Source organism: Oncorhynchus kisutch, linkage group LG4, assembly GCF_002021735.2.
Source record: "Oncorhynchus kisutch isolate 150728-3 linkage group LG4, Okis_V2, whole genome shotgun sequence".
Taxonomy (NCBI): Eukaryota; Metazoa; Chordata; class Actinopteri; order Salmoniformes; family Salmonidae; genus Oncorhynchus; species Oncorhynchus kisutch.
In genome coordinates, this window is record NC_034177.2 from 72,617,537 (window position 1) to 72,645,161 (window position 27,625).

The window sequence follows — 27,625 nt, forward strand, 5'->3', positions numbered from 1 at the left end:
TTGACTTAATTACCTGCTGTTGCCATGCTACGATCGTTGCATCACAAGTTGATCATGCTTGTCGGTCATAGCAAGCAAATGTATGTTAATAATCAATTAATGGTCTGTCAACTCCACCTAAAGATTTGGATGGATCACGAATTGATCAATTGAAATTTGGGATAGGACACTTAAGCTCCTGTATTGTAAGGACGTTCAATAGACATACAAAGATACTTCTCCTTTTGAATCACTTCTTTATTACACTTTTACAGAAGGTTAAAGTGTTATACTTCAAGTAAATAACATCAATCTAAATGTGATGTTTGTTGGATATGGACAGAACTGTAGTTGAATGCTCCATCATTGATGTTGATAGTGATGCTGTATGTCTGCTTGATGTTGTCTTCTCGCTTCTTTTGTGAATAATGGTCTCAGTTGTTTATTTATGGGGCATCCATTTCTTCAATATCTAGGGAAATCAAAGCGTTAACTTCAGAAGTCTACTTTATGTTGTATATTATACTGATGTGTCAGACATGAGCAACATTGTCTCCCTACATTTATAGGTATCACTTTGCTAAATTCAGGGAAGATTTCCATTTGTCAGCCATTACTCTTAACTAAACATTTATTTCAGATACTTTGGTATATTGTTTACAACATATTTTACCAGGAGAAAATTTAGCATCTTCAGATGAACCATAAATAATTGGCCATTAGGAATATAATGAATACAATATCTAACCTAATAAATTAATATGACTACTTACTACATCATATGGTCTCAGTCTCTCTGAGACATGTGCACTTGTCTCCTCAGGAAGAGCCACTACACCTCCTGTGTCCATCATCTGGATAGCAATATGTAGGAGGAATTTGTAAGGCTATTACCCATATACCCTTTATGCAACACCCTTACAGAGTTGAATTAATATACATTGCCAATATACTCTTGAAAATGCCTCTTGAACTAATATTCCACACAAACTATCCCTATAAATGCCACATTTAAATGTTCACAGGTTTTCAAGACACAGTAGATTTCCTTAAAGGACAATTACATGTACAGTATGCACATGTAGACATAGCTGTAACAGTAGTTACAGGTAGAGGTAAATAGTACTTGCCTTGATGGTGGCCTCCAGCTCCCCAACACTTCTCTTCCCTCCAGGTAGCCAGCCATACGACCAGTGCTGAGAGAGCGTGACCTGCGCTACCAACGCCAACACCACCACCCGCACGACCGTTCTGTTGCTAAGATCCATGGGAGCTGGAAAGAAAGCTAGTCAAATACCAGCTAAATGTGATCGTCAAAAATAATGTATTTTTACATCAAGCAGAAGTTTGCGATCATCTTGCAATGATTACCTATTGAATATGCACATTGTACAGTATATATGAACTACCCACAAATGCACATTAGTTAACAATTTTAAATATACTTATATGAATCACATACTTTCTCCGTTCTGTGTATTCCTTCCTACACTGTGGTGGGAATATCATGAGTCCCTTTTATAGGGGTCGTTAGACATGGAACAGTCTGTGTCATCAGGATTAGAATCCCTTCTCCACAGGTGTGACACACTAAGTGCCTAATGGACACCAAATGTCACTAATGGCACCTGCTTAGTGCATAAGCTTCAAACTGCATTTGATGGAAACAAACATATTTATAATGTGTTAAGAGGTGAAGTCAGTGAACACTACCGTTCAACAGTTTGAGGTCACTTAGAAATGTCCTTGTTTTTGAAAGAAATGCAACATTTTTGTCCATTAAAATAATATCAATTTGATCAGAAATACAGTGTAGACATTGTTAATGATGTTGTACATGACTATTGTAGCTGGAAACGGCAATTTTTTAAATGGAGTATCTACATAGGCCTTAAAAGGCCCATTATCAGCAACTGTCACACCTGTGTTCCAGTGGCACATTGTGTTAGCTAATCCAAGTTTATAATTTTAAAAGGCTAATTGATCATTAGAAAACCCTTTTGCAATTAAGTTAGCACAGCTGAAAAATGTTGTGCCAGTGAAAGAAGCAATAAAACTTGCCTTCTTTAGACTAGTTGAATATCTGGAGCATCAGCATTTGTGGGATCGATTACAGGCTCAAAATGGCCAGAAACACCAGTCTCAACGTCAGTAGTGAAGAGGCGACTCCGGGATGCTGGCCATCTAGGCAGAGTTGCAAAGAAAAAGCCATATCTCAGAATTGGCCAATAAAAATAAAAGATTAAGATGGGCAAAAGAACACAGGCACTGGACAGAGGAACTCTGCCTAGAAGGCCAGCATCCCGGAGTCACCTCTTCACTGTTGACGTTGAGATGTGGTGTTTTGCGGGTACTATTTAATAAAGCTGCCAGTTGAGGACTTGTGAGACACTAGATACTCTAATGTACTTGTCCACTTGCTCAGTTGTGCTCCGGGGCCTCCCACTCTATTCTGGTTAGAGCCAGTTTGCTCTGTTCTGTGAAGAGAGTAGAACACAGCGTTGTACAGGATCTTCAGTTTCTTGGCAATTTCTTGCATGGAATAGCCTTAATCTTTCAGAACAAGAATAGACTGATGAGTTTCAGATGAAAAGTCTTTGTTTCTGGTCATTTTGAGCCTGTAATCGAACCCACAAATACTGATGATCCAGATACTCAACTAGTCTAATGAAGGCCAGTTTTAATGCTTCTTTAATCAGAACAACAGTTTTCAGCTGTGCTAACATATTTGCAAAAGGGTTTTCTAATGATCAACTAGCCTTTTAAAATGATAAACTTAGATTATCTAACACAACATACCATTGGAACACAGGAGTGATGGTTGCTGATAATGGGCCTCTTTACGCCTATGTAGATATTCTATAAAAAATCTGCCCGTTTCCAGATACAATAGTAATTTACAACATTAACAATGTCTACACTGTATTTCTGATCCAATTTGATGTTATTTTAATGGACAAAAATGTTGCTTTTCTTTCAAAAACAAGGACATTTCTAAGTGACCTCAAACTTGAACGGTAGTCAACAAAAAAGTGACTTTGATACCCATGTTTTGTATCTTTTACAAATATTCAGAAATTAATGGCAAATTTGTTTATTTTCAATGCATTTATTGCAGACAGATTTGACAAATGAAATTTCTACTTCATACAGACAAGAGATATACAGGAACAAGATGCTTGAGCGCTACATTATGGCTCAATTTCATACTCTGTACACAAGACTGATTCTAAATGTTCTGTAAGAAGACATAATCCTTACACTTGTATCTTTACCTAACAGGCTATGAATCCATAAATGTACCTTTGGCATGAAAAGGATAGCCCTGTGGAGTGCCTTAACACTTAATAACTGGGTAACCAGGTCATTTGGATTTAAATTCTATTTATTTATGATCATTGCTAAAATATAGATTTCACAGTAAACTACAGCACAATGAAAATCAATAAAATATCTTCCTGAAACTTCCATGAATCAATTACTATTATCAATAACCCAGTTATTTAGTGGTATGAGAGCACTGTGGCTATAAATACTTACCAAGCAGAAAATTGCTGCCTGGCTCTAAATGACACTTCTCTAATTGAGAACTCTATACATTCAATACACATTTTGGGGGGTATATGAGCATTATAATCATTTGCTTTAATCCCAATCATGTTCTATACACCATAAGGATATCATGAAAATCAACTCATTTGATTGAAATTTAATTCCTTTTTAGGTTAGTCTTGAGAAACATTAAACAATCTGCTGCCTTAGTTATGTATATTGAAGTTGAAGTCACTTGGGGACAATTTGAACTTGATCAGAACATTTTTCTAATCTTTGTATGGCACTGTTTCATTCAAACATGCAAATGCTGAAATGGAAGGTCCAACATAGTTTAAAAAATAAGTTGTACAAAAGTTATTACAACCGTGTACATATGAACAGCCATTTGTGAGTGAGGTCAGATCAAAATTGCTGTTTGAAACAGATGGCAATTCAAAGTTGTCCAAATGGATTGTTTTCCATTGGATACTCAATAGACTGTTATGATGAAACAGACAACATACACACCAAAAACTGAATGTTAATTTGTTAAGTCACTTGTCACAAACTCTCATGACAGGTTGTGTATTTTTACAACAGCAGGAGTTCTACAGTATGTGCCATGTCTACAGTACAGACCACAGGCAACGAAAGGCAATCTCATGGTCATTTCTTCAACATAGACTATCAGTAAAACTCAAAATGTACATAAAATTCTACATTATATAAATAGAAAAAGATTATATGCATAACTTAATTAATACACACAGTATGTACATAATAACATAATTTTCAGTATTGTCTTGAGTCCGAGAACCTATTCAATTAAACCCTTCACGCCGGTTTTGGTCTTATGTTTTCAATTCAAAACATTTGACATACAAATGCTGAGGAGACAAAGCTAGATGAATGATGAAACGTCCGTGACTAAATAGAGATAATAATCCATTTTCATTTGGGCTCTTTTTAACAAACAGACAGATAAGCAAACATATACAGGTAACTGCCAAAATAAAGGAAACACCAACATAAAGTGTCTTAATAGGGTGTTGGGCACCACGAGCCAGAACAGCTTCAATGCACCGTGGCATAGATTCTACAAGTGTCTGGAACGACACCATTCTTCCACAATAAATAACATAATTTGGTGTTTTGTTGATGGTAGTGGAAAACGCTGTCTCAGGTGCCGCTCTAGAATCTCACATAAGTTCAATTGGGTTGAGATCTGGTGACTGAGACGGCCATAGCATATGGCTTACATTGTTTTTATGCTCATCAAATCATTCAGTGACCACTCATGCCCTGTGGATGGGGGCATTGTCATGGTAGCCAAAATAATGGATGAATATACATGACCCTAAACATGATGGGATGTAAATTGCTTAATTAACTCAGTAACCACACCTGTGTGGATGCACCTGCTTTCAATATACTTTGTATCCCTCATTTCCTTATTTTGGCAGTTACCTGTATAATAAAATATGGTACAATATGTTTAAGTATTGTGGGTAAGTGCAAAGTGTAAAAAGAGCTTGAAAGAGCTTAGAAAAGAAGGTTCTGACAAAATTGCATATGTTACGTGGAAATATACATGGGTATATAGCAGATATTGTCATTTAAAATTGGCATAGTCTGAGAAAATGTCAACAAAATCTTGAACCACTCTGTAGCAGAAGTCATATTGTTCCTGAAATGACAAAAATTACAAACAACATGACCATAAATCACTTACAATACAGTTGGAAAACCAATATTTGAATAAAGCATCATTGTCAATCTTTCGAAGATAATTGTAATGTATTTCACCTCTCTCTCATGCATTGAATCTCTATGACTAAATGGTATCCTACCAAGAAAAACAATGCGTTTATACTACAATATATAATACCTACCACAGTCTGAACCATGTGTGGTCTCTTCATGCGTAAGCTCTTGACAGTCTGAAACACGTCCAGTAGGCCCTCTGCTTTCACCCGCTCCAGAATGTTACTCAGGGCGATGAATGTACCGGTCCGACCCGCACCAGCACTGAGAAATAAACCCAGGACAGAACCATCAGCATCTACAGCTACGCTTGCTCTAAAACCCAGTAACTACCATTAGAGGACCTTTAATATGTGCTTAGAACTGAACGTGAGTCAAGGAAGTATACTACATTCCGTACACTGTCAGGGGTCTACCAGTTCGCCATCATGCCGATTGCACTTCATTGAGCGCCAAAGAAAGGCACCGATTTTACAACATTTGTCTTTACAGTGCTGGTTTTCCTTAGTGCTCAACAACACAGGTAAGTTGTCTAGTTGGTGGTTGATAGGAGAGATCTCTAACAGTAGAGTTGATGGATCTATAGATTCCTAGTCTCCCATTCCCCTAGTCATAGGGCTATACTGTGAACCCTACAGCTTACCCCAGTTTTTCCCATTTATATTGAAAATAATTTGCTGGAGAAAAGGTGACCTTTGACTAATAGTACTAATAACACTAACACTAACGTGTCTGGTAGCTCTCTCAGCCTCTTTGGATTGAGTCTGTTCTTACAATGCCAGCGAGAGAGGTAGAGGAGAGAGGGGTGTTGTAATGGGCAAGCCCCCATTCCCAGCGGAGGAGAAAAAGCTTTAAAAAGCCCCTCTTTAGACAGGCCCTGATGAATGAATATGAGAGAGAGTGAAGACACCATTTCCTGTCGTTAGCTCATTCTATCAGATTAATCAAAGCAGGAGTCGTAGGAGATTTCACTTTGAGAGGTTTTAATTGACTGTGAATCAGTGGATTGGATCAATCCCAGTGGGCCGTGCTGCATTAGAAGTACTTCACCTGGAGCTATGTACGTTCTGATCATAGCTTTCACAGCAAAGTCTTTATAAAGAGTTGTGCTATAAAACAGAGTCTACAAAGGCTAAATGTACTGTATAATGTATTGAAACCGATATTACAGAGTGCCAAAAATGTAAAAAGTAATCTATATTCTTTGAAACATAATTTTGTGTTTGGTATGATCCTAATATTTTATGTCAGAAAAAAAGGTCAGTTGAAAGAGTAATGGGAGTGTTTTGCGGCTCCCAGATTTGGTTTGTGTTAACAGTATCCGTTCCTTACCTGCAGTGTACTATAATAGGGTGGTTTCCAGACTGTTGTTGCTGTCTCTGCACTGAAGCAATGATGTCGATCATTCCCTTTCCCTCTGCCGGTATTCCGATCTCAGGCCAGCCATGGAAATGAAAGTGCCTGACGTGCCGTGACTGCTTTTCCTGGTGATTGGAAACATGTGTTTCATCATTATATACATTAGTATACCTGATAATGAAAAATAAACATAACTTGAACTTGACATGCTCAAGATAAGACACAAATTGAGATAGCAGAAAGCCATTGATTGAGAACCAAACCCAGTCATCCACAAGGACAAAAATGACTTACATCACAAATAATATATTTAAAATGCACATCAGGTAGCTTGTTTATGTGAAGGAAACTCACTGGTCCATATGTGAGCACCATGTCCTTCAGAGTGAAAGTGTCACATAGTGCATCCCCCTTCAGCTCCAAAGTGTAGTCTCCAAATGTCACAGTGCCCTCTGCTGGCCAGTACTGGAAACACTTGTCCTGGGGAAAGTGACAGATTGAGGAAAGGCAGGTGTGTCAAACATATGGCCCACGGGTGGGAAAAACGACGTCAATCTACATTTAAATGACAAATAACACATCAAAACTGTGTAGAAATGATAATGGTTTAAAAGAAAAGGTAATGATAATGGACCTACATTTATACAGTCTCTCTGTTCCTCTATACCAGGGCTGGTGTTAATTCGAACTGAAGGCAACACAGACATTTTTTATCCCAATATCAAATCATTTCTGGTTAAGAATTAAGTGCCTTAGTGTGATTGTTTTCAATTAAAATGGTCAAAAGAACCAAAAATAGCATCTTAACAAAGAGCAATTTCTCAAGCAAGAATTTTGTTGGGACTGTCTGGGAGTGGTCTGAGTGGGGAGGGGAAAACTGGAAACTAGCTGTTTTTTGATTTGATTTAGATTTGGATCTATTTTAGTCCCCATTTGGACTAATCTTCCAAGAGTCCTTAAACATTAAAATACAATTTATAATACAAACACATTTTCACATATAACACACTATTACAAACATACATAATATACTAACATAATGACCCAATAAATACTCAATCTAAAAAATATTGATTCTTCATTTACTATAGTCCCACAACTGTTATTGGCAGAGAGGTTTGGAACTCTCTTTCTTATTGGTCCATTAACTAATTTACCGCCTGGTGATGTCACCAGGAAGGCCAAAACTCCATCTCATCAAAACAGACAGAAATTTCAGGTGGTCTTTTCAAACAGCTCTTACACTAAAAGGGTAGTATCATCATGTTCATAATTTCAAAGTATTATTCCAACCTCAGTGTGGAAATATGCATTGAGTGTGCAAAACATTAAGAACACCTGCTCTTTCCATGACATAGACTGAATAGATTAATCCAAATGAAAGCTATAATCCCTTATTGATGTCACAGTAATTTGGTGGCAACTCTGCTGCCGGTATAATGCTATTATCACTTGTTGATGTCACTTGTTAAATACACTTCAATCAGTGTAGTTAAAAAAAAAAAACTTTCTTTAACTAGGCAAGTCAGTTAAAGAACAAATTATTATTTACAATGACAGCCTTCCATGGCCAAATCTTAAACTGGACAAAGCTGGGCCAATAGCGGCCGGTTGTGATACAGCCTGGAATCGAACCAGGGTCTGTAGTGACGCCTCTTGCATAGATATAGATACAGTGCCTTAGACCTCTGCGCCACTCGGGAGCCAAGAAGTGTGTCAAGAACTGCAAAACTGCAGGGTTTTTCGCACTCAACAGTTTCCCATGTGTATCAAGAATGGTTCACCACCCAAAGGACATCCGGCCAACTTGGCACAACTGTGGGAAGTATTGCAGTCAACATGGATCAGCATCCCTGTGGAACGCTTTCGACACCTTGTAGAGTTCATGCCCTAAAGAATTGAAGCTGTTCTGAGGGCAAAAGGGGTGGTGCAACTCTATATTAGACTCTATATTAGGAAGGTGTTCCTAATGTTTGGTATACTCAGTCTATATGCAAATGAGGCACATATAATTCTTTATTTTATCACAAAGTACAAAACATAATACCTGATATACTAAGAAAATGTATATATGTGATCCAAATATGTTTTTTTTGTCAGAAACTTTAATGTGTCTTAACAACAAACTTGTAAATACAAATAAAATAGTTAAATGAAGAGCCTTGTTGGTTTAGACACAAAGAAAGTCAGCAACCTTCCCGCTAGCCATGATTGGCTGAGATAATAAGTGGGCTGGACATGCCGAGAGATGAGTATGGATTGGTCTGCCATATAGCATGCTTCTGTCTATTTGAGCTGGTCAGTATGTCTAGGTAACCCTGTCTAACGCGGTCTTTAAAAATATGTATTGCGTAGTAAAACTGCATAAGTGTTCCTCTCCACTTTCTGGAAGACTGAGTTTTGAAATCAGTGTAATTCAAGTATGATAGCTAAGGAGATGGAGAATGTGTCCCTGTACAAAGGGGGGGGGGGGGGGGTCAAAATCAAAAGTAACAGTCAGTATCTGGTGTGGCCACCAGCTGCATTAAGTACTGCAGTGCATCTCCTCCTCACGGACTGCACCAGATTTGCCAGTTCTTGCTGTGAGATGTTACCCCACTCTTCCACCAAGGCACCTGCAAGTTCCTGGACAATTCTTGATGGGAATGGTCCTAGCCCTCACCCTCCGATCCAACAGGTCCCAGACATGCTCAATGGGATTGAGATCCTGGCTCTTCACTGGCCATGGCAGAACACTGACATTCCTGTCTTGCAGGAAATCACGCACAGAACGAGCAATGCTGGTGGCATTGTCATGCTGGAGGGTCAGGTCAGGATGAGCCTGCAGGAAGGGTACCTGTAACGCACAGCGGTGAGATGGCCTGCAATGACAACAAGCTCAGTCCGATGATGCTGTGACACACTGCCCCAGACCATGAGGGACCCTCCACCTCCAAATCAATCCCGCTCCAGAGTACAGGCCTTGGTGTAACGCTCATTCCTTCAGCGATAAACGCGAACCTGACCATCACCCCTGGTGAGACAAAACCATGACCCGTCAGTGAAGAGCACTTTTTGCCAGTCCTGTCTGGTCCAGCGACGGTGGGTTTGTGCCCATAGGCGACATTGTTGCCGGTGATGTCTGGTGAGGACCTGCCTTACAACTATCCTACAAGCCCTCAGTTCAGCCTCTCTCACCCTATTGTGGACAGTCTGAGCACAGATGGAGGGATTGTGCATTCCTGGTGTTGGCCGTGGTTGTTGCCATCCTGTACCTGTCCCGCAGGTGTGATGTTCGGATGTACCGATCCTGTGCAGGTGTTGTTACACGTGGTCTGCCACTGCGAGGACGATCAACTGTCCATCCTGTCTCCCTGTAGGGCTGTCTTAGGCATGTCACAGTACGGATATTGCAATTTTTCCCTGGCCACATCTGCAGTCCTCATGCCTCCTTGCAGCATGTGTAAGGCACGTTCACGCAGATGAGCAGGGACCCTGGGCATCTTTCTTTTTGTGTTTTTCAGAGTCAGTAGAAAGGCCTCTTCAGTGTCCTAAGTTTTCATAACTGTGACCTTAATTGCCTACCGTCTGTAAGTTGTTAGTGTCTTAACGACTGTTCCACAGGTGCATGTTCATTAATTGTTCTTTGGTTCATTGAACAAGCATGGGAAATAGTGTTTAAACCCTTTACAATGAAGATCTGTGAAGATATTTGTATTTTTACAAATTATCTTTGAAAGACAGGGTACTGAAAATTTTTCTTCTTTTTTTGCTGAGTTTATATTGGTCATGGCACCCATATAGTGCAGCGGTCTAAGGCACTGCATCTCAGTGCAAGAGGCATTACTACAGTCCCTGGTTCGAATACAGGCTGTATCACATCCGACTGTGATTGGGGGTGCCATAAGGCAGCGCACAATTGGCCCAGCGTCATCCGGGTTTGGCCGGGGTAGGCTGGGATTGTAAATAAGAATTTGTTCTTACCTGACTTGCCTAGTTAAAGGTTACATTTTAAAAACAACTAGCGACAACCGCAGCACAATCAATAGGAGGTGAACATTGGCTGGCGCTGAAAATATAGCTAACTTGTTATGCAAGTGTTGCACACCAACAGACGGAGAAAACCTACACCAGTTGAGCAATTAATTTCAACAATTATCTTCATTTTAATTTTACTTTACAAATAACAAGAGGGTTTAATTGGAGTCTATTTCTTTGGAGCCTAGACCTATATAATATAACAACTGGCTGAGGTAGGCTGTGAGGCTTACCAGTCTAATAGAAGTAGGATTTTTTTATTAGGCCTACTTACAATTGCAACTGATCAAAAATGTAGCATTCTACATAAAACAATAATTTAAAGAAAAAAAGTCTGCACGTTCAAACTAAAAAAAATGAACTAATAATGAAAAGAGCGCATTTGTAAATCCCAAACTCTAAAAGTAATTGGAAAAGTAGATACAAATTATTTGTGACATTGTGGTTACAATAAAGAATTAAAACAAGATATAAACACTAATTACAGTAGTGATGGACAACTGGAGGCATTTTGAAAACAGGTTTTCAAACACTTGTAGTACTGTAGCAGGTGTAGCCCATCATGCAAATGTTTCCTATTAGAAAGACAACATACTTTTTTTTTGCCCGTCTACTGTATTGAAAATCCCTCAACTTGCAATGTATTTGATGCATAAGTACTCCAAAGTGTTACATTTCTAACTCAAAACAGCAGTACAGTATTTCTTCATCAACATCTTTAAGCTTTCGTTAATAAAATAACGAGAAAAAAGACATTCAAATGTGGATGTTTATTTAAACTCCATTTTAGTCGCACTTCCACCCAGCTCTACGACCACAGGTAAAACCTTGCTGAGATGGTCAATGTATTTGTTGCATTGTTGTATCGACAAATGTAAAAGCCTATACTGTACAGTACAGTATTTCTTCATCAGAATCTTTATGCTTTTGTTAATAAAATAATGATAAAAATACTCTTTCAAAATGCTGATGTTTATTTAGTTATGGATCCATAACGAATTACTATGGGAATAAATATCACTGAATTACAGAAATATTGGAACAACGTTGTCTAATAAAGGTAAACAAATGGTTGCTGACTGGAAAATAGTCTTTCAAACACAGTCACGTTGTACAGTGCCATTATGGATATTTGCAAGGCTATATTTTGGCCTTTATAAATATCTGAGAATATCTAACGGATAATGCCCCTTTGATATTTTTTATATATTTTTCTTGTTATTTAAAAAAAAGTTTTTATTGAATATTCAAAACATACAATATACTTGCAGTGAAGCCGCACAACAACTACACCACACCAGTCATCCAACAGACTCCCATTCAGAGCGACACACAGAAGCCTCCAGGGTCAACGCCCTGCTCAAGGGCACTTCGACAGATCTCCCACAAGGCCCAAAAAAACAGGGACGCGAGCCCTCCAAGACCCCCCCACAGTCCCTCATAGCTGTCCCTCAACCACCCGAGAAGCCTCCCACAGTCACCCCCAAGAAAAAAAAATTAAAAAAAATAATAATAAAAAATAATAATGAAAACGTTAGTTAATTCCATTCCCCACCCCCAAGAACCCCCCCAATGCACCAACAAGCAAGAAAATGAACTCATGAGAAAAAATAAAAAGACTACAGTAAAAACAGAAAACAACAATGCAAAAAAAGGACATCAAGGACAACTAAAATCATAACAGCAAGGCCAACTGTATATGTTTGAGTGCATGTCTGGCACTATTTACATATGTGTGTGTCCGTGTATGTGTGTATTTGAATGAGAGTGTATATGCATGTGTACAAACACCTGCACAGCATCAGCCTCAGGCAAACCGGCATTAGCTGTGAAAACAATGCCCCTCAGTGTCATTCAAACTGACTTTTTATTATGTTTTATTTAGACTTTATTTTTTATACTTTATTTTGACCATCATTCTATATCTTTGACCACCATGTCTCCAATTCCACATCCCAACCCTCAGCTTCCCTTGCCTCTTAGATATTAATTAAGAGTCCTCCAATCCTCTAAATGTAATTATTGGCGGAGAGTCACGTCATTGAAAAAAATATTTGTAGATATACTGTAGGCCTACCATAGGCGAAATGAGTCTCACTAGTGTTGAGTAATGTGCTGTTAAAAGTGGTGTAGGTCTTATTTATTTAAAGAACATAATGAAGTTAGAAGCAGTAGGATTTGAAGCAAAAGCCTACAACTATTTTAGCACCATTTCGCGCTGCTCTGAGACAAGCATGGGGACTGGTCTTGATAAATCAATGAGATTTTAATTTTCACTTAATCTCTGTTTGGGTATTGGTTAGACTAGAATTAGAAAATTTGGGTGCAGAAATTATATGCTCTTATTGTAACCTTTATTTAACTAGGCAAGTCAGATAAGAACAAATTCTTATTTACAAGGACAGCCTACTCCTTCCTCCCAGTCGAACCCTGGTTTCCAGCGTGCCCTGCCTGCACGACACAGGGATTCTTTAGCTAAATATCTCAGTACTGCCGATCGTCACGTTGTACAGCCCCATATTTTCCTTTCCATCCTAACAGAAACCCAGAGAGTTTTTCATTTATCTTGGAATATAAACACCATAATAATAATCTAATTAATTAAGCAAGTACCAGTCAAAAGTTTGGACACACCTACTCATTCCACTATTTTTATTTATTTTTACTATTTTCTACATTGTAGAATAATAGTGAAGACATTCCAACTATGAAATAATACATATGGAATCAGTTAAGAACAAATTATTATTTACAAGGACAGCCTACTCCTTCCTCCCCGACAGGGAATTGAACCCCAGTCTCCCGCGTGCCCGTATTCTCTAGTACAGATATGGCCTGCTCTCCCTTATTTAAGGAATTAGGCACTTTCCCATGTTTACTACAGTATGTATGGTAGGCTACGGTTACTTGTCAGACTGCACAGTAGCCTAATAAACAAATGCAGGTGGCTTATATCTTCAAAATGCTTTATTATCCAAATGTAAAAGCATATACTGCACAGTACTGTATTTCTTCATCAGCATTTTTATGCTTTCGTTAAATAATAAATAATGATAAAAATATTATTTCAAAATGCAGATGTGGATTTAGTTATGGATCCATAATGAATTACTATGGGAATAAATATCACTGACTTACAGAAATATTGGAACAAAGTTGTCTAATGAAGGCAAACAATTTAGAATCCTTCAATCCTCTTATGCTGTAGCTTACTCCTGACCGTCACGTTGTACAGCGCCATATTTTAGTTGTAAAAAAAATTACCGGAAAGAAACACCATAATATTAATCAAATTAATTAAGACAAATTTCTTAAAATCAATCCCATATACTATGTTATTACAAAAAGGTTTAAAAATCTCCGGTAATGCCAATATGGAAGACTATAAAATGCTCCTCAAAGATGCCCTCTAGTGGTCAAACTAGCACTAACTTGCATTTTCCCGAAAAAATGGCTGGCAATTAAATAATGTGCCACAGAATGCTGCAGCAGCCTGCAAGGTGTGCTGCAGTATGACACAACTTTTAAAGGAGGAACCACTGTAAGACCGAATCAAGGTGGTCGGTCACATATGAGTGCATTAGAAAAGCATTTTTCCATTCATCAAAATAGCTGAACTCAATTAATTATTTGTCTGTGCTAGTACAATGTTTTATGTGCTATATTTCTGTCAATATCTGATGGATTTAAAAACATTCAAAAGTTTGGAGTATCTTCATCCATTGTCCAACTGTTGCATTTATTAGAATTGTATTTTCAACCTATGAACAATTTTGATGACTGCTACTAAAGTAAAACACAGTGGGGTCTGTACCTGTTCCCTCTCCTTGAGTTCAGTGAGCATGACGATAGAGTGACACCTGTACTCCCACACCATCCTCCAAAAATCCTCCACCGTGTGAGACTGGGGACCCTGGGTAGCGATGAAGTAGTCCTTCTGTCTGTATCCCTGGAAAATAACATACTGTTTAGCGCATCATATACTTACATAAAGGGCTCTGGAGAAAGTTAGGCCGTAGGTGTTAAAATGTGCTCAGTAAATACTTACATCAATAAATGATGCATTGATGTAGTCCGTGAACTCTTGGCCCCTTTTCATTGATAATATAACCCGGTTGAAGTCATCTGTGTTCAAGCAAATAACTTAACAACTTACTTTATTTCCAACAATAGTTTAATTACTTGTGTCATTTGTGTCATTTAACTACAGTAAATTCATTCCAAAAGTAAAACTACTTCAGAGAGGTAACTTGGTCTAAAATGTATAATATTTGATACAACACTAAGAGTTTGATGGTGGTAGGGTTGTGACGTATTACTGAAAATTTAAGAGTGTTAGAGTATTCCTTACATGGAATAATCTGAAGCACACGGTTCTTCTTCATATTTGCAGGAAGGTTTCCAGTCCTCATGTTCTCCTTCATTATGCGTACATTGGTCAGTTTCTGAGGAGAGGATATGGGGTGAAATTAGGACTACTTGAGAGAGATGGCTTCCGTCATTTAAATGTGACTAGAACTGGTAGACAACTTAAAAAAGGTGAGAAAATTGTGTGACTGGGACTTACCCTGAACTCTTCCTCTAGGCCCAGCTTGTCAAGGGGTGTTCTGGTGTTGTGGAGTTTCTGCAGGTGGCCTTCCAGAGAGGACACATCCAGCTCTGTGTCCCCATACATATAATACTCCAGCAGAGCGTGATAGATGAACGAGTACTGCATCTGAACGGGAGAGAGAGAGAGATAGGGTAAATGAGGCATCTTTGCTGGTTTGTGCTGCATTAACACATTGAACTGTCAGGGAACACTTACATCGGTCTGGACGAGCTGAGAGCGCTGCTCCCGTATTCTGGTCACAAACCCAAAGACATCCAGCCTCTTCTCTACATGCATCATGTCAATCATGCCGTCTATGACGATGAACGTCCCAGTCCTACCTACCCCAGCACTAGGGAAAGACAAGGGACAGGAGAGAAGAGTGACCCTTACATTGTCATAGACCTCCGAGGAAAGTCTGATGATTCAATTCAAAGCAAATGCAACTGTACTTCTGTGGCTGAGTTTTCCACAGGAATGTTGATTGTGGTATGGCATAAAAATGCTACATTGAAACATGTCCACAAGCGATATTCTAAATTGCTACGTCTACCAGCAATATTCTAAATTGCTACATGTCTACAAGCCAACAAGATCCATAGTGATTTAAGGACCAGTGTCACAGACAGCAGTCAGGGATGCCAGCTTAGGGTGTTGGAGACCAATCAATGAGGCCCATTCAGAAAGCAAAGCCCCAATACCAACACCTGTTTCAACAGTTGTTCCTGCACATCTCTGACTTCAGTGGTGTGGTGGTTTCATATTACATGACATGTGCTTTGAAATTCCAGCCATACCAATACAAAATAAAGGGAAGCGGGTTGGCATACTTTTTTAGACACCACGATAGGTCAATTTGACACTATGATTGTGTTAAGTTATACATGTCATAAGGAACTAAATGAACTACTATAGCCTTCATTGAGTACAGCATGTAGACAAGATTTCCCAGTTAGAATCCCTAGTCTCCTCCCCTGGTTCAGTACCTGCAGTGCACTACGATGGGTCCTGCATAGGACGGGTTGACTGTCTTCACCTTCTTGAGGAACTTGAGCATGCCGATAGGGGAGAAGGGCACCCCAAAGTCTGGCCAGCTGGTGAAGTGGAGCTGGGTGACTAAGCGGGGGGCCCTTGGGCCATCATTCCCCTGCTGTTTACAACAACAGGAAAACACATCAATCGTTTAGAAAAATATAATGTAAATGTCACAGGGTTTCTCACATTGTGTATTTCAAAGTGAGGGATCCTGTGCAGGGTTGTCATGTAGGCACATACAATGATACTTACATATTGTACACAGAACTTGCGGATGGTGTAGTCCACCAGTACAGTAAAGTCCTCCACTGACACCCTCACACTCCCATACATCCAACAGCCCTGGTCTGGCCAGTACTGGTAACACTTGTCCTGAAGAGAGGAAAAATGGACATTCAGCAAAGCAAAAAAATAAATAACTATAGTTCACCAATATGAATGGCAGAGACTTTTATGGGAATTCATATTCCTGACTAGTAACTCTATTTATAGGTGATTGTCTGTCAGTCAATAAGTTCATCACTCTGATCTTCTAGACTGTTAATGAGAGTCTCAGACTAATTATAATCAAGCCTTGGACAACTTTATCAACAATTATTTAGTTATCGATCCCCCATCTCTGTTTGGTGGAGCTAAGCCCCCTGTTTTGTTCTTTATTGATCAGCCCCTTGAGGTTCAATAAAATGTGATGCCAAGTAATTTGGGGTGACACATTGTATGGATTGGGAAAGTTAGGAAAGGGTCAAATCAATTATACTCATGACCTTGAGGTGTGAGAAGACAAGAAAGAGCAAAGGACCCCTTAAGAACATCTAACACGAGAGCCCATGAGCAAATCTGAAGATTCTTTACTGGTTGTATTAGCAGATAATGGAGCAGCCAAAGTGAGAGAAGAGAAACTCACCTCTTTTCTCTCTTTCAGGTTAGTGAGCATCACTATAGTAGCAGTCTTCTGTTCCCAAATCATCCGCCAGAAGTCAGCCACTGTGTCGTGCATTGGGCCTATGGAAAAGAGAGTGACACTTACTACATAGATGTAAGTGGACATACTAGTTATACAATAGGCCTATGGTGCTAGAAAAACGCATTTTATGTAAGCATATAATTGATTTCCATTCCGTAATCCTCTAGTAGTACAGTATTTTGCACAAAATGTTTGTACAAAGTTATATTCACCTTGAGCTGCAATTAATTTGTTCTTCTCTTTATAACCCTGGTTAAAAAGAAAATGTGTTTGGTGAGTTTATTAGACCATAGTGAGAAAGGAAGTTATACTATACGCATTTAAGTTATCCGTAATGGGACAGAACGAAATACATAGTAAATATCAACAACTCACATCTATGTAGGAGGCATTTATGTAGTCCGTACAAGAATGCCCATCTATTTGCGTTAACAATACTCTGGAATGGTCATCTGTTGAAAATGTAAGAAAGAGACAAAATTGTACTAGGAAAATAAGTATGCCTATTTAAAATGTTCATTATGTTATCAAACTGCTTTATCTCTAAAAAGTTCAAGCTACTCTTAAAGGTCAATTCCACAATTTTCAACGTGATTTTCATTATCTCTAGCACAATAACAGTGTCTACATATTTGAAAATGGCGCATTTCGAAGTTTTGTAGAAAAAAGTATGAAGTTAAAAAGTTCTACTCGATGACATCAGTAAGAAAATACCCTCCCGCTGGCTAGAAATGCATTGCAGGTTTTGAAAAATCCCTGTTCTTACTTTTAATCCTACCACGTGATGTCACAGACAAGCATTTTTTAGGAGCTTTCTTATCATCTTTTTAAAAGCAGAAATACCATAGAAATGCGCCGTGTTCATGTATGTTTTTGAGACAATGAATAGGAAGTTGAAAAGTAGCGCAATTGCCCTTTAAGTGGGTTTAATGGTTACAAAACGTATTCCCATAACAATTCCATCACTCACATGGTAGGATGTTTGGATATCTGTTCTTGTCCCTGTTGATCTCCCTGCTAGCCTCCTCAAAAGAGCCATGGTGGTAGCCACAGGTCAGTGACTATACAGACACAAACACAGGGGTTCAAACTAAGCCAGTCATGAAGCCTTCAGACATGCAGCATGATATGTAACAGCATAAAGAAGTATGAACTCCTCCTGACATTATTAGGTATCACACTATGAAGGTATCACATTACTACTGTAAGCACTATGTGTTGTTTGAAAAGCAACCCACATTGAACTCCTCTCTGAAAAGCTTGCAGTCGTCTGCCGAGCGTATTCGGAACTCGTCCTCCAGCAAGTCCAGGGGGATGGGGAAGTACCTCTTGGATGGAGAAGGGGATCGTGGGAGGAGGACCACTGTCTGCTCTCCTGTGTGGAACAAAAACATTGGAACGTCAATGTTTTTACATTCAGTACAAGAATTGTGAAATAAATAAATAAAGTTCTGCCTCTCTTTTTAGAGACAGAACCAGGTCACCTCATTACACACAGGTGACTACTGCAAGTCGCCCTGGATAAGAGCATCTGCTAAATGATTAAATGTAAAAAATTACGAGGCGACCATAAGGAGGGTGACCTCATACAAGAGATGTATATAAACAACTGTCTGGGCCTTCAATTCTTCACTCACACTTCACTTACTCAACATTGTACATTACATGTGAAAGTTACATTAATTACAAGGTATTTTGCTTCAACTGTGGCAATGTAGACTGTGAATCTTATTATTATTTAGACTTGTCTGGTTCATGTCTTGACAGCTCTCAATACCAGCATACGCCAACAGTAGGATATCTCTACAGAATAGACTTGACTTTCTGTTTTGATTGTGATGACTTATCTAGAGCACAGATTCAATCCGTATGGAATTTCAAAAAGGACTACTGTACACACACAACCTAAGACTTGCATCACATTCCACAACACATACTCAATGGTTCAAATGCAATATTGTATACGTAAGATGTACGTGGCAATGTGCAACATAATGAAGTCGAGACATACCTTGATCTTCCAAGAAGCCATTTGGAGTCTTCTGAGAGATAAGAGCCTTCCTGTGGTTTCTAAACCTAACCAGAGGGTGAGAGAGAGAACAGAAAAAGGAAACGTTATCTGACCATAACCCCAGAAAAATTATATTTCAGCTCAACAAGTCAGTAGAAATAGAAACCCACCATCTGAACTGAAAGCTGTTCTTTCTCATGAGAAGCAGATTGTTAACTCCTCTCTCAGTGGTGAGGATACTGAGTGAGTGAATGGGTGAGAGCATGGTCTGATATGACCCAGCTAGCCATTTGTTGTCTATTTAACTGGTAGAGCAGCTGTTGGAGCACACACACACACACACACACACACACACACACACACAGAGTGGGGGTAGGCTGGGCTGATAAGAGCACGGTGGGGGTGGGGTGAAGCCATCCAGTGTTGTTTGTTACCTTAGGAAGTATACAATCAGGAGAATGATGATGATGAGAAGAAGAGAGATCAGCGTAGGGGGAAGGACATGGGCACCCTGGGAGGTGGGGTTTTCTGGGAAACAAAGATACACACATTATTTTGTATACTACATATACAACAAGTGTTGTCAATATTTACATGTAACCATTTTAATAGATACTTGAGCTATTGGTCTACCTGTTGTTTAAAGTTATGATCAAGTTCATTAATGCAGATTGTTCTGTTTAATTCACTATTCGTGCGGGAGTTAGTTACCTAAAGTCTGGTTCTCACGAGAGGAGTTATTCAAGGTTATTGTAGTTGCAATCAGAAACAACACCATTGTGACTGTGGAGATAAACAGAACATGAGTGAATACATAACACTGTAAGAAAATGCAGAAGCTGTGATGCTTCATTAATTCCACTAGAGGGCGTCCACGATACAAGCAAATCCTGGCCTGGTGATGACAGTGCTGTCTGTGAAAATAAGGTGATGATGTCAGGCCCTCTGACCGTATGATTGTGTAACTCCTTGTATCCTATCCATTTCTTGCCCTGTCCTGTCCATATGCACTTAGCAGTATGGTGCATCACCTCAGATCTCACAACCCTAAAATACACATATCATGGTAACAGGAAGCACTATCTCATAGACGGCAGAAATCAGATCCCTTGTAGTCCTAGACAGACTGGAGAAGAGCTAAACAAGCTCAAAGGATGTGAATCTCACACTGCAGTCTCACACACAGAGAAATAGCTATGAGAAGTGCTTGAATAGGGGGAGTGAGAAACAGTGGAAAACAGAGAGAAAAATATCATTTTCCCAGAATGATCCATCTGAAGGAAGAGGAATGAGGAAACTCCTGGTCCCATTGAGTAGCACTATGTAGCGTGAAGCAATTCTCTATTTCATCACTATTACCTGCATTGCATCTCTATCACAAACTATGCAGTTCTACCTCTCTGTAGCCTTTTTCTTGCTGGCAGTCTGTCTATAATTCCCTCACTCCTGGGCAAATCTATTTAAATGCAATGTATTATATACGAGAACAGTTATTGCCCAGTGTTTTATCCATGCGCAGACTTGAGAGCATCACTTTATATTACATGTCTCCTTAGCCTTAGAAAAAGCTGTTTTGCATAGACATCATCATTCATACTTCATATCTAGTAGCTTCACTAGAAGTGGATCATCCTGAAAGGCCTTATTCATGACATTTTGGAAACACATATGCCTCTCTCAATCTCACCCCCCCCCCACACACACATATGTTCAAAGCCAAGGGGCATGTACTGCATATGTGCCACACTGTGCTGAAGGTGCCCAATCTCTCCCCAGTGTTAACAAGCTGACAGTGTCAACACCTGCTCCCTGCAGAACTCCACTGGGCAAAAACACATTCACTCACAGTGTTGGCATTCCACCATACTGGGCTACACACAACATTAACCATGAAGGCAATAATGATTCTGCCATTCCTATACAGCCTAACACTGTATATCACACGGTTTAGGCACATTTAGGCTTCCTTCCCGCACTGCAGTCTTTGTTTGCCAGAGTGCATGTTTGATTGAATTCGGCCCCGTAATGAAACATGTTTGGGCTATGGCAGGATAACTTGGAAAGAAGGAGGGCAAAGCTACATTATTTAAATCCTTCAACTCAGCAGTCCTTCTCAGTGCTATCAAAAGTATGTTAAGAGTTGGACCCAGAACTACAATGTAATTATTATTGCTGATTATAAAAGCTCCCAAACTCAACGAGACGGCCTCAATGGTATTTAGCATGCTGCAGTAGCAATTCTCAAGCATTGCATGATATGTTATTACCATAATCAAAAATGCATTTACCTAAACAAGGATTTCTCCATGCAGGTAATGTTATTAATACATAATGTAATTCATTAAATATTATTAGATGTATATATCTACAACAATGCATCAAAAACAAAAGGGGAAAGTTGCAAAACTCAATATTATAAAGTAACTCAATAAATGAGTGGTATTTATAAGAAAGACGGAGGATGTGTAAAATGGATGAAAGCCGCATCCAAAAAAGGACCAACTCGGTCTCACCTCAACTCTTACACGCAAACCTAAGTGAGCATGACGGACCCTGAGAAAAATAGCATGGTCATACAAATGTATCCTTCCCTACAGCAGACTTGTAACCTTTTAATAGATTTGTATTGTTAATTAAAGCAGAGATGTGCAGTTAAAAGTATGCATTCCATTCCAACTGGATACGTATTGTACAGGAGCTTTCAGATTTGAGAGGTTTTTCCCTTCATGTCCATTAGAGCCCATGAACAAGAAGGGTGATTCCACGCCAGGAAGACCCACATTGTTTTGGGTTATGTCAGATTGTTCTGGCAATTGTGGTAGCAGAATCAGAATCACAAGTTTTATTTTCATTATAATGCTTACGTGAGATATTTGTCATTAGGATGTCTTATTTTGGATACTACTGTTGGCCGTTTGCAGTTATCCCTTCTCTGCTAGGGCTTAGTCACTTGGGGCTCAGAGAGGGGAGAGGTCAGGATTGTCTTCATATGTCAATGTATCTCTTAAACCATGTGATGCTATGAAGAATATCAGAAGGGGAGGAGGACAGAATGGAGGCTTGTCTTCTTATGGGAATGTGTCTGTAACTATTGTATGTCCCCTCTGAAGTTGCCCTTATCTTGATCTAGTATATGACCTAAGAGGCTCACTGTCTTTTCTGATCTTGTCCAGGAGAGGTGTATTTGAGATGGGAGTATCTAGAATTGACAATTGATATATGCCATTGGATGAGGTAATGGTTTGGTACTATGTTGTACCAAGAACTTATTTTAGGAGACCAAACTGAACGATAATTTATAGCTAATGCTATCTGGCTATGGGATACTCCTCTTTCGAGTAAGAGGTTATTTGTGAACTGTTCCTGAGATCTGTGTTTCGACATGTGAGTTGAGATGGGTGTGTCTTGGCTATGAATGATACTAAGAACTGTTTTGTAAGCACTCTCAGAGAATTTGTTTATAGACACTGAATTGATCTGAGAGTCACAGGGCTATGGTGAAGCTCATATATAATTAAAGATGGACTTTATAATATACTCTGACTTGTGTGTGGTTTGCTCTCTCAGTGTTTAGTAATACAGGAATTTACCATGACACAATTCTCATATAGAAACTGCATTGGGAGGAATGATGCTTGACATGCTTTTTACATTTGTATCACAAACCAATTCACAGAAAATCATACACATGCCTCCTGATCTGTTAACCGTACATGATACAGACAACATCATTGTGTCATTATACTCTGTATACTGTGCTCTAAAATATGGAGTATGTCTGGATTCGGAAATACAATTTTATTACATTAATTTATTCAAAATAAAACATTTTATAGACATAGTTTTAAACAATAGACTCTACAAGGACATTACATTTCCAGAGTGGTTACACTGCTAATTTTGCAGTTATGATAAGAGTTATGAGCACCACCAAGACAGTGAATGGGAAAATAGATTCAAAGGGTACTTACTCCCTCTGCTTTTGATTGGTTAATGACCTATAATGTCAATTTCTATGTAGAAAAGGTATAAAACACATATACGGTCGCCCACGAGATCCTCCCAGTCAGGGCCGTTATGCACTCCAGGGGCATGGCGAGGATATCCGCGTGCCCCCGACCAGGCTGTGCCCCCGACCACAAGTGCCCCCGACCAGTGAGGCACTTGCTCTGGGAGTGCACAGCCGCCAGGGAGCTGTGGAAGAAAGCAGGCCCCCTGATCTCCCCGTGTCTGCCAGCAGGGGAGGACCTAACGTCCTAGCTCATGCTGTATGGGGTGGGCCGAAGGCCTATTCCATAAAAGGCCTTCACCAAGCTCTGGCCCACCCTCACGTGTCTGAAGGAAGCACTGTTGTCCTCCCGCAACCTGCTCGTAGCTAAATGAGTAGAGACCACCCCCCAGGCAGTGTCCATGGTAGCCACAGAAGCCCTGGGGTGCTACAGAAGAAAGGGGGCCTTGACCCCAAGCAAAGGGTCCTCCACCACACCCACAGCGCTGCTGACAGCGCTGCGGCACCTAGGGCGTTACGCCTAGGGGAGAGATCTCCTCTGGGCCCTGAAGGACAGGATGGTAATTGATTCGGAAGAGCAGGAGGAGGCGAGTTTGATAACCACCACCCCACCCCGCTCCTGTAGAGGACAGCTTTTTAACAATGTGACTTTTTTAAAACATGTTTTCATGTCTTAAAAATGTTTTACTTTTGTTAAATCATTTGTACACATTTCAAATGGCTTTTATAGATTTGAGGTTTTTACAAAGAAAAATACTTTTATTCATGGTTGTTTCTATTGTCTTTAACATGTACTTTTTAAGAAACTTAAATGTAATATTCAAATGCTGTGTTTTATGCTTTTATTCAGTTTTTAGGTGTATAAAATGATGTACAAAAATATATATGAGCCGTTTTTAAAGGAAATGTAATAATACAACTTTTCCTAAATAAATGTATTTTACATATTATTCAAAAGACGTGTTGTTTGGATCCTGGATGCTGATTGGACGAGCAGCATTCCAAGCCAAGCTGTATTTGCAACACAGGCACACATATGCCTGCTAACAGTTCCATCTGAATTATCACTGCACCTCCATAACAATATAATCTAGTTCATGTTGCTGTTGGAATAACCTCTCAACTTGCACATTAAAACTGCAATATGTCACTTTTTGGATGATGACCAAATTCACATAGATGTGCGCTATTTCTATACTTCCCGTTCTTAAGTTTTGTTTTTGCGTCTTTTACTTTCGGTTTTGTACATCAGCTTCAAACAGCTGAAAATACTATATTTTTGGTTATGGAAAATATATATTCACATCAGTTTAGATGGTACAATGATTATCTACACTATACTTGCTTGTTTTGTCACAAACTGAAATGTTTGCCATTTTAGCAACCAGGAAATGGTGGAGCGATTTCTGTATAGTGCATCTTTAATTCCCTTTGCTTCTAGGCTACCATTTGGTTTGTATAAACGGGGGTTAAAATAAGCCTTGCTGTCTGCCTGTTCGACCTCAGAAACAATGTTTCACTTTTGAAATGCAATCTCCCCTGTACTTAACTTTTTCTGAGCAAGGCGAAATCACGCATCAATGTCATTATTATGGATATGTCCAAGTAAATACGGCTAGTTTACTGTCATTCTAGGTGCAATGTTTGACATGACTGTGCTAGCTGAAGTTGGCTAGCTTGAAAATGACACGAACGTTAGTCAGCCTGAATAGTCAGCCTGCATACCCTCCCAAGCAGACACGCAACGACTCTCACGGAACTGGACTATCTGCAAACTTGAAACCACATATTCCGAGGCTGCATTTATTGTAGCTGGGAACTTTAATAAAGGACATCTGAGAAAAACACTTATTCTGAGGAAATCTGAGGAACATAACTTATTTTGATATTTCTACTACAGTACATTGTATTGTATTTACACTGTTTAAGCACCGCATAATTATTTATATAAGGGATTCTTGACATAGCTCACTCTAATATATCTACTGCTGTACATAGTTTATCTTGTGTACATTTCCCCAGTATATATATGAATAGATTGCATTTTTTGATACTGCTACAGTGTTATTTGGGTTGTTCTTTGGATTTGTCCTGCCTTTCTTGCTTTATTGCCTTCCTTTTTTGTAATTCTGTTTACATTTGAGCTGTTTGCCATTTGACTGCATTGTTAGGAGCTAGTAACATAAGCAGTTCGCTGCACTGTTAGAACACCTGCTAAACTGTGTACGCGACCAATACACTTATTTGATTTGATACGATTTGCATTGCAACATAACCCAAAAAACTGACAACCAGATTTTTGTCCCGAATACTTCGGGTAGAAGAATGAAATTGTATGAATGAACTTATCCAAATAACAGTTCTACTGAAAATATGCAAATCATTGTTCTTTTAATATGTTGGTAAACAGTTTTATAAAAACAACAAGGCATGCAAGTCAGTGCTATATAATTAATACAGTAAGGTAAATGGATTGACTGGCCTGATGCAAACAACACCATTTACCTGTGACTGTATTCATTACATAGCACTACCTCTTGTGCCTTATTCTTTAATATATATATATATATTTTTTAGATTTTGCTTATTTTCTACATTTTCTACATAGAAATGTACATTAGGTCATTAACCAATCACATTCAGCAAATCACCAGCAGAGGGTGTAAAGACCCTTGAATACATTTTTCCCATTCACTGTGTTGGTGGTGCTCATAAAATGTATCATAACTGCAAAATTCGCAGTGCATCCACTCTGGAAATGTGATGTACTTGTAGAGTATATTGTTTTGATGTTGAATAAATTAATGTGAAAAATTGTGTTTCAGAATCCAGACATACTCCATATTTTAGCGCACACTATATGGAGTATAATGACACAATGATGTTGTCTGTATCATGTACGGTTCAAAGATCCTAGGGTCTTACAGGAGGTGTGTGTATAGGTTTAAAATGGCCACTTTCATCATGATTTTCTCAAAAATGGTTTGCGATACAAATATAAAAGCATATCAAACATGCTTTCTCTCATGTTTCTAAGTGATCATTTCCAGAACAATCTGAGATACCCAAAAATATTTTCGGGCCATCCTGGCATGGAATCGCCCAGAACATTTGTTCATATTTTAGTCACATTTCATCTCATTCGTTCTGGATGGCCAATGACTGGTTTATTTCACTTGATTCACCACTAAGCTGTGCAAAAATTGTTTATGTAAATTTGTACTGTGGACAAATGTACAGTATGTGCTTCAAATGATGTGAAAGTAACTGTTTAAATGTGATGAATCCACTCTAATCTATTTTGACCTTCAGAAATACTGACGGTTATAGGTGGGTAAATATTAATCCCAGCCATAACCCTGAGTGGAAAATCCTATTTTTCATCATTACTTTACTCCAGGAAGCCCTGAAAAGCTATTGCACATCTGCACACACACCACACACACACACACACACACACACACACACACACACACACACACACACACACACACACACACACACACACACACACACACACACACACACACAAACACACACACAAACACACACAACCAGGATTGCATGGATAACTGAACGGCACATTCATCTGACAAACAGGATGCATTGAATTCTGAATTGCACATTACTGTGACCACAATATCCACCCTGACATGAAGTGGCTATAGGTATAATATGGTTTATGGCCTGACATGAATCCTAATGAACCCACCTGAAGAGCACATAGTGATGAGTGAACCTTAGATTAAAAACATCATGATTTATAAATTATTAAAACATATTTTTACAGGTTCCAATGTCAGAGGACAATGGATACTGTACTCACAGGCATATAAATATGTTCTGTGTATGTTCTTTACCAATGAACATGGTGATACAAGCATACAGGGATTGCAACATTTGATCCAAGCATAAAAAAGGCACCCAAAATATAGCAATCCATTTACTGCCCTTGAAATCTTTCCTTATCTCCAATTTCAAAGAGATTCCATCAGACAGGCTAGACTAGTGTACCCTTTGTCTTAGGAAACAAAGAGAAAACATTCATCTTTATGTGACATCCCTACCCACATCCATTGAAGTTCAGGTTTCTTCATGAATCAATAAAACCTAAAAGCAGCATCTTTGCTTCAGGGATTAAAGATGGATGACACACAAAATGTTTTTTTTTTTTTTTTACAGGGAGAGAGAGAACAAAGACAGTGGAGAGCAACCACAGAAGCATGGCTGTCTGCTAGAGCAGACACTGGACCTGGAGAACAAATACATGTCAGTGGAGCGAGTAAAAAGAGGAGGGGAGGATGAGAGGAGAGATGAGAGGCTTCAGAAGCTATGTATTAGCAGCTATAATGAGAAACTTCC

At 39.1% G+C, this 27,625-nt stretch overlaps 1 protein-coding gene across 1 annotated transcript in view; it reads right to left on the bottom strand.

The window, feature by feature from the left end:
* Positions 1 to 3,869: 3,869 nt before the first annotated feature.
* LOC109889968 (protein tyrosine phosphatase receptor type E) overlaps positions 3,870 to 27,625 on the bottom strand; it is a 47,290-nt gene continuing 23,534 nt past the window's right edge. The window contains exons 3-21 of the mRNA XM_031823580.1: positions 19,966 to 20,037; positions 19,689 to 19,782; positions 19,255 to 19,319; positions 18,482 to 18,618; positions 18,214 to 18,304; positions 17,619 to 17,695; positions 17,456 to 17,492; positions 17,184 to 17,281; positions 16,532 to 16,651; positions 16,231 to 16,394; positions 15,461 to 15,596; positions 15,221 to 15,370; positions 15,005 to 15,098; positions 14,702 to 14,778; positions 14,468 to 14,602; positions 6,991 to 7,116; positions 6,610 to 6,761; positions 5,406 to 5,541; positions 3,870 to 5,200 (exon numbers count right to left, since the gene is read on the bottom strand). Coding sequence (XP_031679440.1) covers positions 5,126 to 5,200; positions 5,406 to 5,541; positions 6,610 to 6,761; positions 6,991 to 7,116; positions 14,468 to 14,602; positions 14,702 to 14,778; positions 15,005 to 15,098; positions 15,221 to 15,370; positions 15,461 to 15,596; positions 16,231 to 16,394; positions 16,532 to 16,651; positions 17,184 to 17,281; positions 17,456 to 17,492; positions 17,619 to 17,695; positions 18,214 to 18,304; positions 18,482 to 18,618; positions 19,255 to 19,319; positions 19,689 to 19,782; positions 19,966 to 20,032 — 2,031 coding nt within the window. The 5' untranslated portion in view covers positions 20,033 to 20,037 and the 3' untranslated portion in view covers positions 3,870 to 5,125. The remainder of the gene's footprint in view (positions 5,201 to 5,405; positions 5,542 to 6,609; positions 6,762 to 6,990; positions 7,117 to 14,467; positions 14,603 to 14,701; positions 14,779 to 15,004; positions 15,099 to 15,220; positions 15,371 to 15,460; positions 15,597 to 16,230; positions 16,395 to 16,531; positions 16,652 to 17,183; positions 17,282 to 17,455; positions 17,493 to 17,618; positions 17,696 to 18,213; positions 18,305 to 18,481; positions 18,619 to 19,254; positions 19,320 to 19,688; positions 19,783 to 19,965; positions 20,038 to 27,625) is intronic.